Source organism: Thunnus maccoyii, chromosome 17 (assembly GCF_910596095.1).
Source record: "Thunnus maccoyii chromosome 17, fThuMac1.1, whole genome shotgun sequence".
Taxonomy (NCBI): domain Eukaryota; kingdom Metazoa; phylum Chordata; class Actinopteri; order Scombriformes; family Scombridae; genus Thunnus; species Thunnus maccoyii.
Window position 1 is genome coordinate 23,859,185 of NC_056549.1, and position 15,004 is coordinate 23,874,188.

At 41.3% G+C, this 15,004-nt stretch overlaps 1 protein-coding gene across 3 annotated transcripts; it reads left to right on the forward strand.

The window, feature by feature from the left end:
* Positions 1-1,155: 1,155 nt before the first annotated feature.
* lats1 (large tumor suppressor kinase 1) lies at positions 1,156-9,455 on the forward strand. 3 transcript variants are annotated; one of them, XM_042391226.1, is made up of 8 exons: positions 1,156-1,375; positions 1,920-2,408; positions 2,699-2,819; positions 3,741-5,200; positions 6,005-6,587; positions 7,584-7,766; positions 8,369-8,475; positions 8,559-9,455. In XM_042391226.1, exons 2-8 carry the CDS (start codon positions 2,055-2,057, stop codon positions 9,069-9,071), a joined length of 3,321 nt encoding a protein of 1,106 aa, XP_042247160.1. In that variant the 5' UTR covers positions 1,156-1,375; positions 1,920-2,054; the 3' UTR covers positions 9,072-9,455. The 3 variants fall into 3 exon arrangements, with proteins under 3 accessions (XP_042247160.1, XP_042247162.1, XP_042247161.1); XM_042391228.1 differs by having other exon boundaries at positions 2,702-2,819; XM_042391227.1 differs by having other exon boundaries at positions 1,947-2,408.
* Positions 9,456-15,004: the final 5,549 nt, after the last annotated feature.

Here is a 15,004-nt window from a genome sequence, read left to right on the forward strand (position 1 = left end):
GTTAAAGTTCTAACCTAATGTATAAGGCTATAATGTGAAACCTCGATTATTCAGTGTGTCTGAGATCCTGTTGGGTTTTTATTCGGTTTCATCCAAGACATTTAGACAGTTGCTGAAAAAGGATTTTAAAATAATGTAATAGCACAGGTGAGTGATGTTTATAATGGCCTGTTTTATATGTGTCAGTATTTAAAAGAGAATGCCGCTTTCATTTTAGAATCAAAACTCTTAGAAACCTTTTAAAACTTTTTTAATGTTTTACAAAAATGTGGAAATTCATGTTCAATGAATTTTCAAACAAAAAGAAACATCAATGTTTCAACAGTCAGAAAAACATTTTATTAAAATAAATCCTTGTGGTCAAAATAAAGCAAAATGTAAATGTTCAGTTCTTTGAAAGTGCCAAGTGTCCCGTATCCAAACCAGTCCAAAACATCCTGAATAAATACAAAGAATAGGTGGGAGATACCTCGACTAGTCCACAAAAATCATACCTATCATATATCAACAATTTGAAAACTGTCAAGTAAAGTTTTTGCAATATAAATGATATGTAGTATCTTATATGAAACCTCCTTGACCTTAAAGGACAGGTTCACAATTTTTCAAGTCTGTCCTAGAAGCCCAAATGAACAATGAAACAGGTTTTTCTTGCTGTAATCATTCCTCCTGTTCACACTGACCATTAGAAGATCCTTTCCCAATTTATCCTTTAATACAGTGGTTCCCAACCTGAGGGACGGGACCCCTACAAGCAGTCCTTGGATTAATCTAAGGGGTCTCGAGATGATAGGACAAAATAGGACAACAGCGAAAAACATTTCTGACACACAATTTTCTTTTTTTTTCTTCAAGCTTTCCTCAAACATTTGCTTCATTTATTGTAAATTACCGTATTTCATCTCCTCCAGCCTCTAAAAGTTATTAGATCTTTCAAAAAGCCTCCTTCATTTAACTGGTAGACATCAAAACGTGTGCCGAGGGTCCCAGACTGCTTTAACACAAAATGTAGTTCATTTAAAAGAACTGAACTAGAGTATTTAGATGATGGAGAAACAAAGCTTTTCAGTTTTTCTCTAACAAGTCTACTTTAAATAGATGTTACTGTGAGCCACCATGAAATTTACTGTCAAGCTGTTAGTGTGAAAACAACATTAACCGGATGTGTGTTGCGGTAATTTTGTGTATAGCTTGTCTCTGTTGTACTTGTCATTCAGACATCCCAGGAATTCAACACGACTAGGAGCCAGTCAGCTCGGCACAACAAGGACATTTTAAGTTAAAATCGCGTCTTTGTCGCCGAGAAAGGTCAAGGAACTCTCATTTGTTGTCAAAATAGGAAAAGAGTGGCGGAAAGTGTCAGCTACAGAGTCTGGTAAGTTGTCTAACGGAGCTAACGGTTGTTGAATTAGCTTTTAGCAGCTAATGGACGCCTTTAACACGCAGGCCGCGGAGGCTCTGCTGCGCCGTTTGATTTCATGCAAAGTGAACTTAAGATGACTCCAGTTTGCAGCTCATGGGTCGCTCTGTATTGGAGATATTTGGGGAAAATGTGGCAAACAATGTTAAATGTGAGCACACTTGAAACGGGGATTTGCGCTGAAGCAGCGCTCTATTAGCGCGCAGTGCTAACGACGCTAGCAGGTGAACGGGATCTTGTTTTGTGAAGGAATAATTTACTTTTTACAGCAGGTTTCTCTACCTTAAAGTTCAGTTGACCAAATCTAGCTTAAAGCTAAATGTCAAAGCAGTAAAATAAATATCTAATTGTCAAAATTGACCAATGTCTGACCAGTAATAATCTTCATATACAGTAGTTGTTTATCTGTTTGTGTATGTTAATTCTCTAGTAGCTTACATCTCATCTGTCCAACCTGTTGGGTGACATGACAGATTCTTTGAATGCTCTCTCGTCACAGATTGGTGTTGCACACTTGTGTCAGCAGCATGCAGATGTGAAGTCAGACTCCAGAGACCCCTGCCACCCTGTGCTGCAACCCTGGACTGAGTGTCATCCTCTTCATCCCCTTCATCGTCATCATACATGCTCTTACATGAAGAGGGGGGAGAAACCCGAAGGATACAGACAGATGAGACCCAAAACGTTTCCCGCCAGCAACTACAGCGGCAACAGCCAACAAATGCTGCAGGAAATACGGAACAGCCTGCGAAACCTGTCCAAGCCCTCTGACCCACCTAAAGTGGACATTGGTGGAGCTGGAAAAATGCTCCCTGAGGACCCGAGGCAACAGGGGCGCTGCAGCAACCCCAAAAACCATTACCATAAGGCCTTACAGGAGATCCGCAAGTCCCTGATGCCTTTTGCCAATGAGCCCAGCACTTCAGGCCCCTCAGCCGAAGTGAACAAACACATGTTGCTGGAGCCACCGTGCGCTGGGTTCGAGGAGGTGAGACAAGTGTTTTATTTGTCACAGAGAAAGGTTGTTGTTGTTGTGAAGGATTTTGGAGGAATGTCATTCTGCACATAACTCTGTCATGGAAAATAATCGTGTGGTGCACTTTGTTTATGGGAGAATAATTTTAAAAATGAAAAGTATGCAAAGTGGAATGACGAGCCTGAGCAGTTCACAAAAGTAGTTTCTCAGTTGGCACTTGTTCTGAGCCTTATCTTAAACTTACTTTCATCTTGTCACACATAGATTCCCCAAAATGATAAATGTTCTCTCTTGTCTTAAAGCAGACCAGCAGTCGTAGTATGGGGGCAACTATAGACTACCTGGGTAAGGTGACCTACCAGGACTCGATGAGGGAACAGATGGCTGTTTCCAACCCCAACACTACATGCCTGAAAGCCCCAGGTACGAAAACAGTCAACTTGGATTAACTGCTTGCTTTCCTCTCTTTTATCTTAAATCCAGGTGTATTCATTCAGCCATAATATTGTGTTCAAGATGCTAAAGAGATGACAGTACCTGCTGACAAAGAGTATGAGTCACTGCATCTTTTGTTGGAAGAAGCTGAGCGGGAATGGAGCTTTAGATTTTCATTCATAATGTCGGTAATAATACTCTCAAGGACGGGTGTTAATTACAGTATGTTGAAAAATCCCATAGTATCAACATATGTTTTTTTTATCTTTTGACAACTGTTGTGGACCTTTTCATTAAGTTTAACTACTATAAAACTAAATACAATGTAAGGAAATGATGTAGACAAGTGTATCTGACAAACCATGTTACACAACTTAATAACAACTGAGCACATCGTACTTTCCAGTTTAAATGCTGAGATCTGGGAACAACATGGAAAAGACGTACTTAGACATGTTTATTTTAGTTTTTGATTAACTTTTGTTACTGGTGAACTGAAACCCTGTTAAAGCCAACAATAGTGAACAGTCTGTTAAGGATATGATCTATGGGTTGTAACTGAAGAATTCAAACACTATAATGCTGTATCTTAAAAGTTGATCTGTATTTAATCCTATTTTACAACACAAGGCTTTTAAACATAGATGCACATTGTTTCATGTATTTGGCACATCCTGCTGTTACACATAAAGACTGTTGTGTCTTGATTGTTGTCATTATGGTGCGAACCTGTTTTAAACAGGCCAAACCTGTACAGACATTTAAATTGTGATCAGTCATTGTAGTAGCTGCTTTGATCAAATATTTTGGGGTTTTGGTCAAAAAATTCAAAATGTGGCTTCCTTTGTAATGAATAAACTCCACCTTTTACTTCAACATGACTGTATGTTTACATTTTTTTGTGTGTAGGTTCCTCTCATATGCAGCAGTCTGTACTGCGGAGGCCGAGCTGGAAGGGCTCTAAGGAGTCTTTGGCTCCTCGACACGGCCCCCTCATGGTGGATGGGATGATGTACCGCTCAGACAGCCCCGGCCCGCCTCCTGCCTTCCCACAGGGTCACCCAGGCAACAGCCAGAGAGTCAACCCTCCCCTGCCACCTCAGGTGCGCAGCGTCACACCTCCACCAAACCGGGGTCCCATGCCTCCCGCTCCATCCTGGGACAGCAACGCATCAACTAAGCGCTACTCTGGCAACATGGAATATCTTGTGCCCCGCATCTCTCCGGTACCTCAGGGAGCCTGGCCTGACGGGTACCCGGCTCCGGCCCCTCAGAATCAGCGCGGCATCAGCCCAGTGCCTATGGGCCACCAGCCCATCATAATGCAAAGCACTGGGGGGAATAAGTTTAACTTTCCATCCAGCTGGTCTCAGAATAGCTCCCCTCAGCCAGACTACATGGCGGGGGGCAGCAGACAGCCTCCTCCCCCTTACCCGGTCAACCAGAGTAGCCGGCACAGTCCCACTGACCAGCAGATGCAGGCAGGGGGACCTGCATCCTCTCCATCTTACGTCAATGGTGGAAACATCCCTCAATCTATGATGGTTCCCAACCGAAACAGTCACAACCTTGACATGTACAACATAGGTCCTCCTCAGTCCTGGTCCCAAGCCCCACTGGCCCCCAACCAGCCTCAATCTTCCTCTGGCAACAGCAGCAACCAGGATCTGTCCCCATCATGGCAGCACAACATGCCGGTTCGCTCTAATTCCTTCAACAACCACCAGCTAAACGGCAGACAGGCCCACCCAGCGAGCTCCCAGCCCTCTGCCACCACGGTCACCGCCATCACACAGGCTCCCATCCTGCAGCCAGTTAAAAGCATGCGCGTCCAGAAACCTGAGCTGCACACCGCCGTCGCTCCCACACACCCTCCATGGATGCAGCAAGCTCCACCGCCTCCTGCTGCACCTGCCTACCCAGAACCGACAGCCCCTGTTCCTCAGATCCCTGTAGTAGCAGAAGTACCCAGCTACCAGGGACCCCCTCCTCCCTACCCGAAGCGCCTCCGTCAACAGCAAGCTGCACCGTGCCCCCCAGCGTACGACCCAGGGGTCAATAAGCTCAACACAGGCAGGGAGGAGCCTGCTGAAGAGGAGCGCGGCGGCGGAGACAACACACGAGACAAGCCGGCGGAAAGTCCAGAAAGCACAGCGGCGACAGAAAAGGAGAAGAAGCAGATCACGACATCGCCCGTTCCCGTGCGCCGTAACAAGAAAGACGAGGAGCGGAGAGGAGAGTCCGGCAGAGTGGCTCTGTACTCCCCCCAGGCTTTCAAGTTCTTCATGGAGCAACATGTGGAGAACATCCTAAAGAACCATCAGCAGCGGATCCGGAGGAGGAAACAGCTGGAAAGTGAGATGCAAAGGGTGAGAAATCAAACCACAGAAACACAATCAATGATTTTCTTAATGAGTTGACCACAGTTAGAGATAAATCGTTTCACTTATTGCTATTTAAATTAGTACTTTTCCCTCTTTTCCAAACTTTTTTTCACTTTACTATCTTGTCATCACTCAGAGCTTAAACTTCCTGATTTGAGGCATAGAACAGTTTTAAATTCATATAATACTTAATTCAGTACATTGTACACATTTCCTACTGGTCAACTTTTAAGGCTCACAAATCTTTTCTCACTTTAATCCCTGCATCACTGTATTATCTGTCTCTGAGATGTCTTTTTCAAGCTGCTCTATTTTTTTCTCAGCTGTTCTTTCTCTTCCTTTCTCTCCTCGCTGTCACTAACAGCTGGTCTAAAAAGGTAAAGGTATCTCTGCTGTCCTGTGACACAGAATAGTCCACACACATCAGTTATTCAAGTAAGCTGTTGTTGAGAGACGTGTGTTTTGTATTTTAAATGCATTACATCTTCTGATGAAAGCATGTTGGCCCCAACGGCTGAAGGAAACTTTTCGCATGCCACTCCATGTCCTCCATCTCACTGATCATGACACTGCTTGTGCATTGTTCTTTAAACTAAAATTATATTTGGACAATGTGTTTGCATCTATAGTTCATTTTGACTGCATTTTGCACTGGTTTTCATGAGTTGTTTCTCTTAACGCCAGTTAATATCTAACCAAGAATCGATGTGTGTTTATGTGTAGCTTTTTTTGAGACGATTTGAGATTATTTGCGGTGTCGAATCACTTCTGAATGTTTCCTGTGCTCAGGTGGGTTTGTCTTCAGAAGCCCAGGAGCAGATGCGTATGATGCTCTGCCAGAAAGAGTCCAACTACATCCGGCTAAAGCGAGCCAAGATGGATAAATCCATGTTTAAACGAATCAAAACCCTCGGCATCGGAGCCTTCGGTGAGGTGTGCTTGGCCAGAAAAGAGGACACAGGAGCGCTGTACGCCATGAAGACGCTCCGTAAGAAGGACGTGCTGCTGAGGAACCAGGTGGCTCACGTCAAGGCTGAGAGGGACATCCTGGCTGAGGCCGACAACGAGTGGGTGGTGCGTCTCTACTACTCTTTCCAAGACAGAGACAACCTGTACTTCGTCATGGAGTACATCCCGGGAGGGGACATGATGAGCCTTCTCATCCGGCTCGGCATCTTCAAAGAAGAGCTGGCGCAGTTCTACATCGCAGAGCTCACCTGCGCTGTGGAGAGCGTCCACAAGATGGGGTTCATTCACCGGGACATCAAGCCAGATAACATCCTCATAGACCGAGACGGACACATAAAGCTCACCGACTTCGGCCTTTGCACTGGTTTCCGCTGGACGCATGATTCCAAGTATTACCAGAGTGGTAGGTGTCAGTTTCTCAGTAACTCTGACAGTTCATTAAAAATGTAAAATTCACCCTCTAATCTAAAGCCTCATATAAAATCCTGTATTAAAATGATAGCCGAGGGGAAAGAAGGAGCTAAATCAATTTACCGTTAGCATAATGTGGTAGTTTCAGCAGGAAGCACATTATTTTCTTCAGGATAAAAACATTGTGGCCAGGTCACTTTTGCTTTAAAAATTACTTAAATGTTTAATTGATTATCAAAAATCCTTGCTGATTGATTTTGTCAATCAACTAATCGTTTCAGCTATAATATTTCTGCCAGTACTGGTCCTCTGAGTTTCTCTTAACAGAAACACCGTCCTGACTGAATTTTTGAGGGCACATTGTTAGCAGAGAATGAGAAACAGAATCTTATCAGTGTTGAGCAGAGTGTCAAGTAGGATTTAAGTCTTGAGGTGTGTGTACTATGTTGATGAAGGCATCTGTCAAACAGTACACAGTTGGTATGCAGGTCACTGACTCTATGTTCAAAAAGGGACCAGGGAGTATACGATACAGATGCCAAATATCCACTAGTTCCAGATTCTCAAGTGGGAGGATTTAATTATCTTCATTGCCATATATGACAGTAAACTGAATATTGTCAGGTTTTGGACTGTTGTGCACATAAAACAAGCAATTTGAATAAGCTGTCGGAAATTAAACCAACTTCAAATTGCTGGCAGGATGCACAGAGCTGCTTAAAGTGTAATCTGGTTTAAAGCCAAGAATACATTTCTCAGAATGTGAATCAGCATTTAGATACTTGACTGTTGGAAATTTCAGTTAAACATCATCATGGTTTCAGCCTTTAAAAACCAAGGCTCTCTGAACCCCTCTTCAAACACAGTGAGACATCATGTGTAGCTGATCATCATAAATGTAAGAACAGTGACCAGTCACTATGATCAGTATGAACATAGTAATTAATGAGCGTTGTGCTGGTGTGTGTGTGTGTGTGTGTGTTTCCAGGGGACCATGTGAGGCAGGACAGCATGGACTTCAGTAAGGAATGGGAAGATCCAGGTAACTGCCGCTGCACAGACCGTCTGAAGCCTCTGGAGAGGAGGAAGGCCAGACAGCACCAGCGCTGTTTGGCCCACTCACTGGTGGGGACGCCCAACTACATCGCGCCAGAAGTGCTGCTCCGTACAGGTACAGTGGACCAATATCAAAGAGGGTATTAGCAGTAAGTCTTAAGGCGTTTGCTGTTCTATAAGTTGATTTGAAGCCAAAAACCTAATTTACCTGCATCCAAAATAAGATAGTTACCATAAGTTTGACAGTTAGGGAGTAGGGCTGCAACTAACGATTCCTTTCCTTATTGAATAATCTGAAATCTTTTCTTGATTGATCCATTAATTTTTCATTCTATGAGATGTCTAAAAATTATGAAAAAAATACCCATTACAATCTCTCAAAGCCCAAGATGACATCTTCACATCATTGTCTGACCAACAATCCAAAACCAAAAGAAATTCAATTAACTGTCATATATGACAGAAAAGAATCAAATCCCCACATTTGACAAGCATTTAATGTTTCAAAATGACAGAAATAGGTAAGCAATTATCAGAATCGATTAATCAATTAATATTTTCAGCTCTCCTAGCTAAAGCGAATAGATATCAGTATCTTTGGTATGTAAGTATACATAGAAATGAAAACTGAAAAAAAAGTATTGACTAGAAACTTCAAAAGCCTCCGAAGTGATGTTTGCAGTGTGATTGATGTGAAATGTCTTTGATTCTCTCCAGGATACACCCAGCTCTGTGATTGGTGGAGTGTTGGTGTCATCTTGTATGAGATGGTTGTTGGACAGCCTCCCTTCTTGGCGACCACACCCCTGGAAACGCAGCTGAAGGTATGTGAGGCACCTGCAGCGAAATGTTATGCATCCACAGAGTTCATTGTTTGTTTCTGATGTTTTCTCTCTGTTGAAACCAGGTGATAAACTGGAAGAGCACGCTGCACATTCCCCCGCCAGCCAAGCTCAGCCCGGAGGCGTCGGATCTCATCGTTAAATTGTGCCGCGGCCCCGAGGACCGCCTCGGCAAGAACGGTACAGATGAAATCAAAGCTCACCCTTTCTTCAAGGCCATCGACTTCTCCAGCGACCTGCGGCAGCAGGTGGCGCCCTACATCCCCACCATCGCTCACTCCACAGACACCTCCAACTTTGACCCTGTGGATCCAGATAAACTGTGGAGCAGCGACAGCGACGGCGAGGACAACCTCAACGACACACTCAACGGCTGGTTCCGCAACGGCAAGCACCCCGAACACGCCTTCTACGAGTTCACCTTCCGCCGCTTCTTCGACGACAACGGCCATCCATACAGCTGCCCCAAACCCATCGAGTACGAGGGCTACAACGAAGACGAGGCAGACTCGGAGGGCCAGGTGCAGGAGGCGGCCGGTAGTCAGGTGGCACAGGGCCGAGACCTGGTCTATGTGTAGCATCTGAGGCCCATTTAGCTGCTTGTACATAACGAGTTTGTGGAGGGTGTTTGTGTGAGTGAAGGTGGTTGCAACGGTACAGCATTTAAAACCATCAACATAGGAAAGTATGTTTTTAGGAGCAATCAGAGCACTCTGCAGCACCAGATCCAGCTACGTCGGGGCTACACTGGCTTGATTTTTGCCAGAGCAGCTTGCGTCTGGAGCATAAAGTAAACTTGTGACTGTGTATAAATGCCTATATTTATTGGCAGTTGACTTAAATTTAATGTGTAATGAAATAGTTGATTTGTCATAGGGCTGCAACCAGTGATTATTTTCACTATTGATTAATTAATTAGTTGTTTGGTCCATAAAATGTCAGAAAAAGGTGAAAAATGTTGATCACTGCTTCCAAAAGATGACGTCCTCAAATGTCTTGTTTTGTCCTGACCAACAGTCCACAACCCAAAGATATACAGTTTACTCTCATAGAAACCAGAAAATATTCACTTTTGAGAAGCTGGAATCAGAGAATTTGGACATTTTTTCTTAAAGAATGAATCGGTTATGGAAATAGTTGGAGTTTCATTTAATAATTAGCATCGAGCAACTTTGACTCAAAACTGTGAAGAGAGAAGCAAAAATCCAAAAGATGATCTCGTTCAACTTCTCCTGTTCTCTTTGATCATAAGTTCTTAATATTGAAAGAGCCAAATTCATTATATAGTTGCTCTCATTTACATATTTTTCTGTTTCTGTTGTCAGACAATGGAACGAGTAAAAAAAAACAAAAAAAACTGATTTCATCATGGCTCATAATTACTTCCTGTTAACCAGCAGCGTTTCCAGGCTGCTGATGAAAACATTCTTTAATCATGGCATCATCTGGTTAATTACAACAACTGTGCTGCTGATCTAGAGCTGAAATGATGAGTTGATTTATCGATTACAGAAAAATAGTTTGCAACTATTTTTTCGCATAACAGTTTCAGTCTTTTTTTTTTTTTTAAAGCAAAATGCTAAAAAAAAAATTTAAAAAATCACTGCTTGGAGGATTTGATGCTATTCTTCGTCATGTTATTAAACTTTTTGAGATTTGGAAAGTTGGTCAGATAAAACAAGCAGTTTTGAATTTAATTAGAAGACGTTAACTTGGGGAATTATAATTGATGTTTTTCCACTATCTTCACAATTAATCAAGAAACTAATCTACAGATTAATTGCCAATTAAAATAATCATTTGTGTCAGCCCAAGTGTGATTGGCTATATTGACATTTAAAATGAGTCACAGAGGAAGCCACAAAGCATCTAAATGAGCTACAAACATGTTTTCAATGTGCCTTTTGAAAACATGAAAAAATTAGCAAACAATCATTAGGAATTTGGCTGCTGAAGAAGAGACGCTCTGCTTCTAAAATGTTTCCAGTGGACACTGAGACTGCGACACAGCTGGATCTGGTGGTCATCAAGCCGTGACAAGTTCATACGTGAGACGCTGCTGTACGATGTGCGCTGCCTGAAAATCTGAGAGGAACAGAAAGCAGAAAATCTCAAGGTGCACTCCTTGACGACTTGCAGCAAACCCCTTAAAGCCTTAATTTATTTAAGAAATTGTAACTGGTGATGCTAGTGTGTAGATGCTGTTTGAGTGTGGGACTTTTCATTTATTGGAAAATCGTCTTAATTTATATTTTAATGTCTGTTGCGATGGGGATTTAGTGATGTGACTCCTAGAAATTTGCAGGGATAAATTGCTCTAATTATTCATTGCTGTGCCTTTTTGATTTTTTTGTTATCTTTCACCAAATATAAAGAGGGTAAATAATCAGACTGGCATTTTAAAATGAGAGTAGAAGTAGCTGATTGAACTACAGTAGGTTTTTGTTGTTTTATTTTTCTAATTTATACCTAAAATGTATTTATAAATTAAGTTGTATAGAGTTGATGTAAATATTGTTCTCTTCCCTGTCGCAGATTTTTTTTTTTTTTTTTTTAGGGCAGGCCCTCTTCAGTGTCCTCTGCTGCCTTCTGTTAATATGTTGTGTACTTTCTGTCTCTCATACACCTAAAATACCCACAACACTAACTCACAGGACTCTAAATAGACCAACTTTAAGCTCGTCTTTCAACCAAAGCACTAAATAGAAAATTTATGTAGAAAATAATGTTCACAAGACCATGAAATTAATTTTTCTTGGCTTTTACACTATCAACAAGAAATGCCTTGCTTTTAGGCTCCTAACCACTTCATCCTAAAGTGCTCTACATTGTGTGTACGGACCTTCCTTCAGAGTTATTTTCTTATTTCCCGTCTTTTAGAAACACTACGGCCGACTGTCATGTGTTGAGTTTTTTGTGTACTGAAAGTAAAAACTGGATAAATGGACTTGCAGGTGGAGAGAAGCGCTCTCCGTTACATGTGATGATTTTTGTAAGCCGCTGTACTTTCTGTGTGTTTAGGAAAGTTCTCTGAATGTAGTTAATGGACTTAATGGTGACCACTGGCGTCCTGCACTGGTTTTGTGTTGTCATGTAAGTGAGAGAATTTTATTTTTGTGTACGTTGTTGCTCTGGGAGGTTTGGTACAGGGAAGAGTGTGATAAATAAAGAATGTAAAGAACAAAACATGTTTTACATGCACACCAACCGTGTTGTGTTGTTAGTATCATCATATAAAAACAGACGGATGGTTTCATCCTGGTTTCAGATATACAGAACAACTGCTCCTGTTTTTGTCACAAAACAGGTAAAGTAACAATTAGAGCTGGAACGATTAATTGCCAACTATTCATTTTGAGTATTTTTTTAAGGAAAAAAAGTCAAAATTCTCTGATTCCAGCTTCTCAAATATTAATATTTTCTCCTCAAATCTTCTGTGATAATCAACTGAGTATCTTTGGTTGGGTGGTTGGGACAAAAGAAGACATTTAGGGACATGACCTTGGGATTTGGGAAACAGCGATTGACATTTCTCACAATTTTCAAAATAATTGACAGATTAATCAATAATGAAAGTAATTGTTAATTGCAGATTGCAAATGTTATTTTGTATAGTGGATTCAGGAAGTATTCAGACCCTTTCACTTCTTGCACACTCAGAGACTTAGAGAGTTGTAGATTGAGTTTTAAATTGATACATTTATACACTCAATAACCTAAAATGACAAAGTGAAATTGCAATTTTATCAGAAATCAGTAAGTAAAATCTAATTTAGAAATTCTTCAGACTGTTTGCTGCGGTCAGGTGACTCCAGTTTGCTTTAATTATCCTTGAGATGTGTCTAGAACTTGACTGGAGTCCACCTGTGGCAAATTGAATTGATTTAACACAGTTTAGAAAGGTGCACACCTGTCTATGTAAGATCCCACAATCCCACACTGCATTTCAGGACAAAAACCCAAGCCAGGAAGTCCAAGTCCAACCCTAACCCTAACCCTCTGGAGACCTCTGCAATGTTATTGTGGCAAGGCGTAGATCAGGACAAGGGTAAAAACCATTTCTGAAGTTTTGAGTGGTCCCAGGAGCGCAGTGGCCTCAGTAATTGTGAAATAGAGGAAGTTTGGAACCACCAGGCCTCCTCTTATTGTGCTGTCGGGCCAAATTGAGTAACCGGGCAAGAACGCCTCGGTCAGGGAGGTGACCAAGAACCCAACGGCCTCTCTAACAGGGCTGCTGAAGTCCTCTGCAGAGATGGGAAGGACAAGGAGACTGGTCAGAACTGAGTGAAGGATGATAGCAGCCAAATACAAAGAGATCCTTGAAGAAAACCTGCTCCAGAGTGCACACGGTTCAGACAAGACAACTTCTCTGTCCTTAAAGGACTTAAACCCCATAGAACATTTGGATTTCCAAAAGTTACCATGTAAGCTTTAGGGATGCTCTGTGTATGAGAAAATGGGTATTTATTAAAGTACTTTGTGTGTTTCTGTGTGGAAAAATACACATTTATCTTTGATACTCAGTTACTTGTCAGTTTCTGGGTAAAAAGCACCGCAGTTTGTGGAAGTTTGGTGGTTCAAAATTCCAGGGTAACAGCTTAAGTCTTCATACAGATAAAAGTCTCTGCCTGACATAAAAAACTCTTATAAAGAGGAAATAACTAGTCAACAGTTTGTTCAAAACTTCAACATTAAAGCTGCTGAACCTTGGAACAGGCAGGAAGGAGGAAGGCTGGTGAGGATGATGAGGCTGCAGCCAGCAGAGGGCACCAAAGACAAAAACAAGTGAGTGACCCAGTTCCATCTGCCCTCCTGTAAATATTAATACCAACACTATAAATATCCATATGTACAGTTGACCATGCACTATTTTAAGAGTTGGTACACAAGAAATTAATGCACTTAAGTGTTTAGTATTCACAAGAAGAAGATTGTTCACTAAACTGTATTTTTTATAAACTCTTCTCCAGACATGGGCAACTGTGGAGCTTAAGTGTCCCAAACCACATTCAAAAAATAAGCAATTTTAGTCTGAATGCTGGTAATTCAAGCACAACAAAACAACCTTTTAAACACTGAAGTGTAGTGTGTAATTGTGATCCAGGAAGAGGTGTAATTTGAGATAATTTCATGCAAATATAAGATTTTCCTGAGGCAGGTTGTGTTGGTTTTCTACTTGAGTTTTGTCCAGGCTATCATGGAACTGTGCAAGATGTAGTTGACTCATTTTTCTCTTAGTTTGCCTTCCAGCATTCATAAATCTGACTAGAGTGATGCAAATTTAAAAAGAAAACCTCATACCTGAACATGTTAGTCTAAACCTGCTTTGAGTAAGAAAAGATATAAATATATCTTTCAAATAAGATTGAAAAATCTCAGTTGACACTCACCTGTTCAGCTCTTATGTCAGTAACATACTGTACAGTGCTGCTGCTCATGAGGGGAAAACGACTTGATTCAGTTATACTGATGACTGACGTTTTTTAACAGCCCACCACATCACTGACTACATACTGACACTGGATTTTAAGTCTTATACAGTCAAACCTGAATTTATTCACCAGTGGTGAAAAGTAACTAAGTACATTTACTCAAGTACTGTACTTAAGTACAATTTTGAGGTACTTGTACTTAACTCGAGTATTTCCATTTGATGTTACCTTATACTTCTACTCCACTACATTTATCTGACAGCTTTAGTTAATTTTCAGATGAAGATTTGACACAATGGATAATATAACAAGCTTTTAAAATACAACAAATTGTTAAAGATGAAACCAGTGGTTTCCAACCTTTTTGGCTTTTGACGTCTTACAAAAAGCAGTGTGTAGTCGGGGTCACATTTCAGATGTCTATGAGTTGTTAACAGCTCCATCAAATAGTGATTTTTCCCTCTAAACTTCTCACATGGTTTCATTTCAATAAATGTTCAAATGATCCAATATTTCACCAAAAATCAAAGATTAGAGTAAAAGTCCAAAAACTGAAAACAGATTTGTGTATTATCTGGTGACCCTTTGGAGGGCCCCGACCCCTAGGTTGGAAACCACTGAACTAAACCAGCTAACTGTATATAAAGTAGTGTAAACTAGCTCCACCTCCAGCATCTACAACAGTAACATGCTGCTCTAACACTGATGCTTCAGTATTAATAATCTAATGATGTCATATATAATAATATATCAGTCAGAGGCACCAAACCACTACTTTTACTGCAATACTTGAACTACATCAAGCTGATAATACTTACATACTTTTACTTGTAATAGAGTATTTTTACATTACTGTATTGGTACTTTTCCTTAAGGATCTGAGTACTTCCTCCACCACTGTAACTTACACTGTGGATAAAGTCAGACACCTGAAATACTTCAGCCAGTGTTATGAGTTAACTTGGTTAAAAGGACAACAGCCTTCTACACTACTATCAATTCTTCCTTAACGAAGCAGGACAAGCACAGGCGGCATGAATGACACTAATATTCCCTTAATGTCCAGTAACCCGATGGCT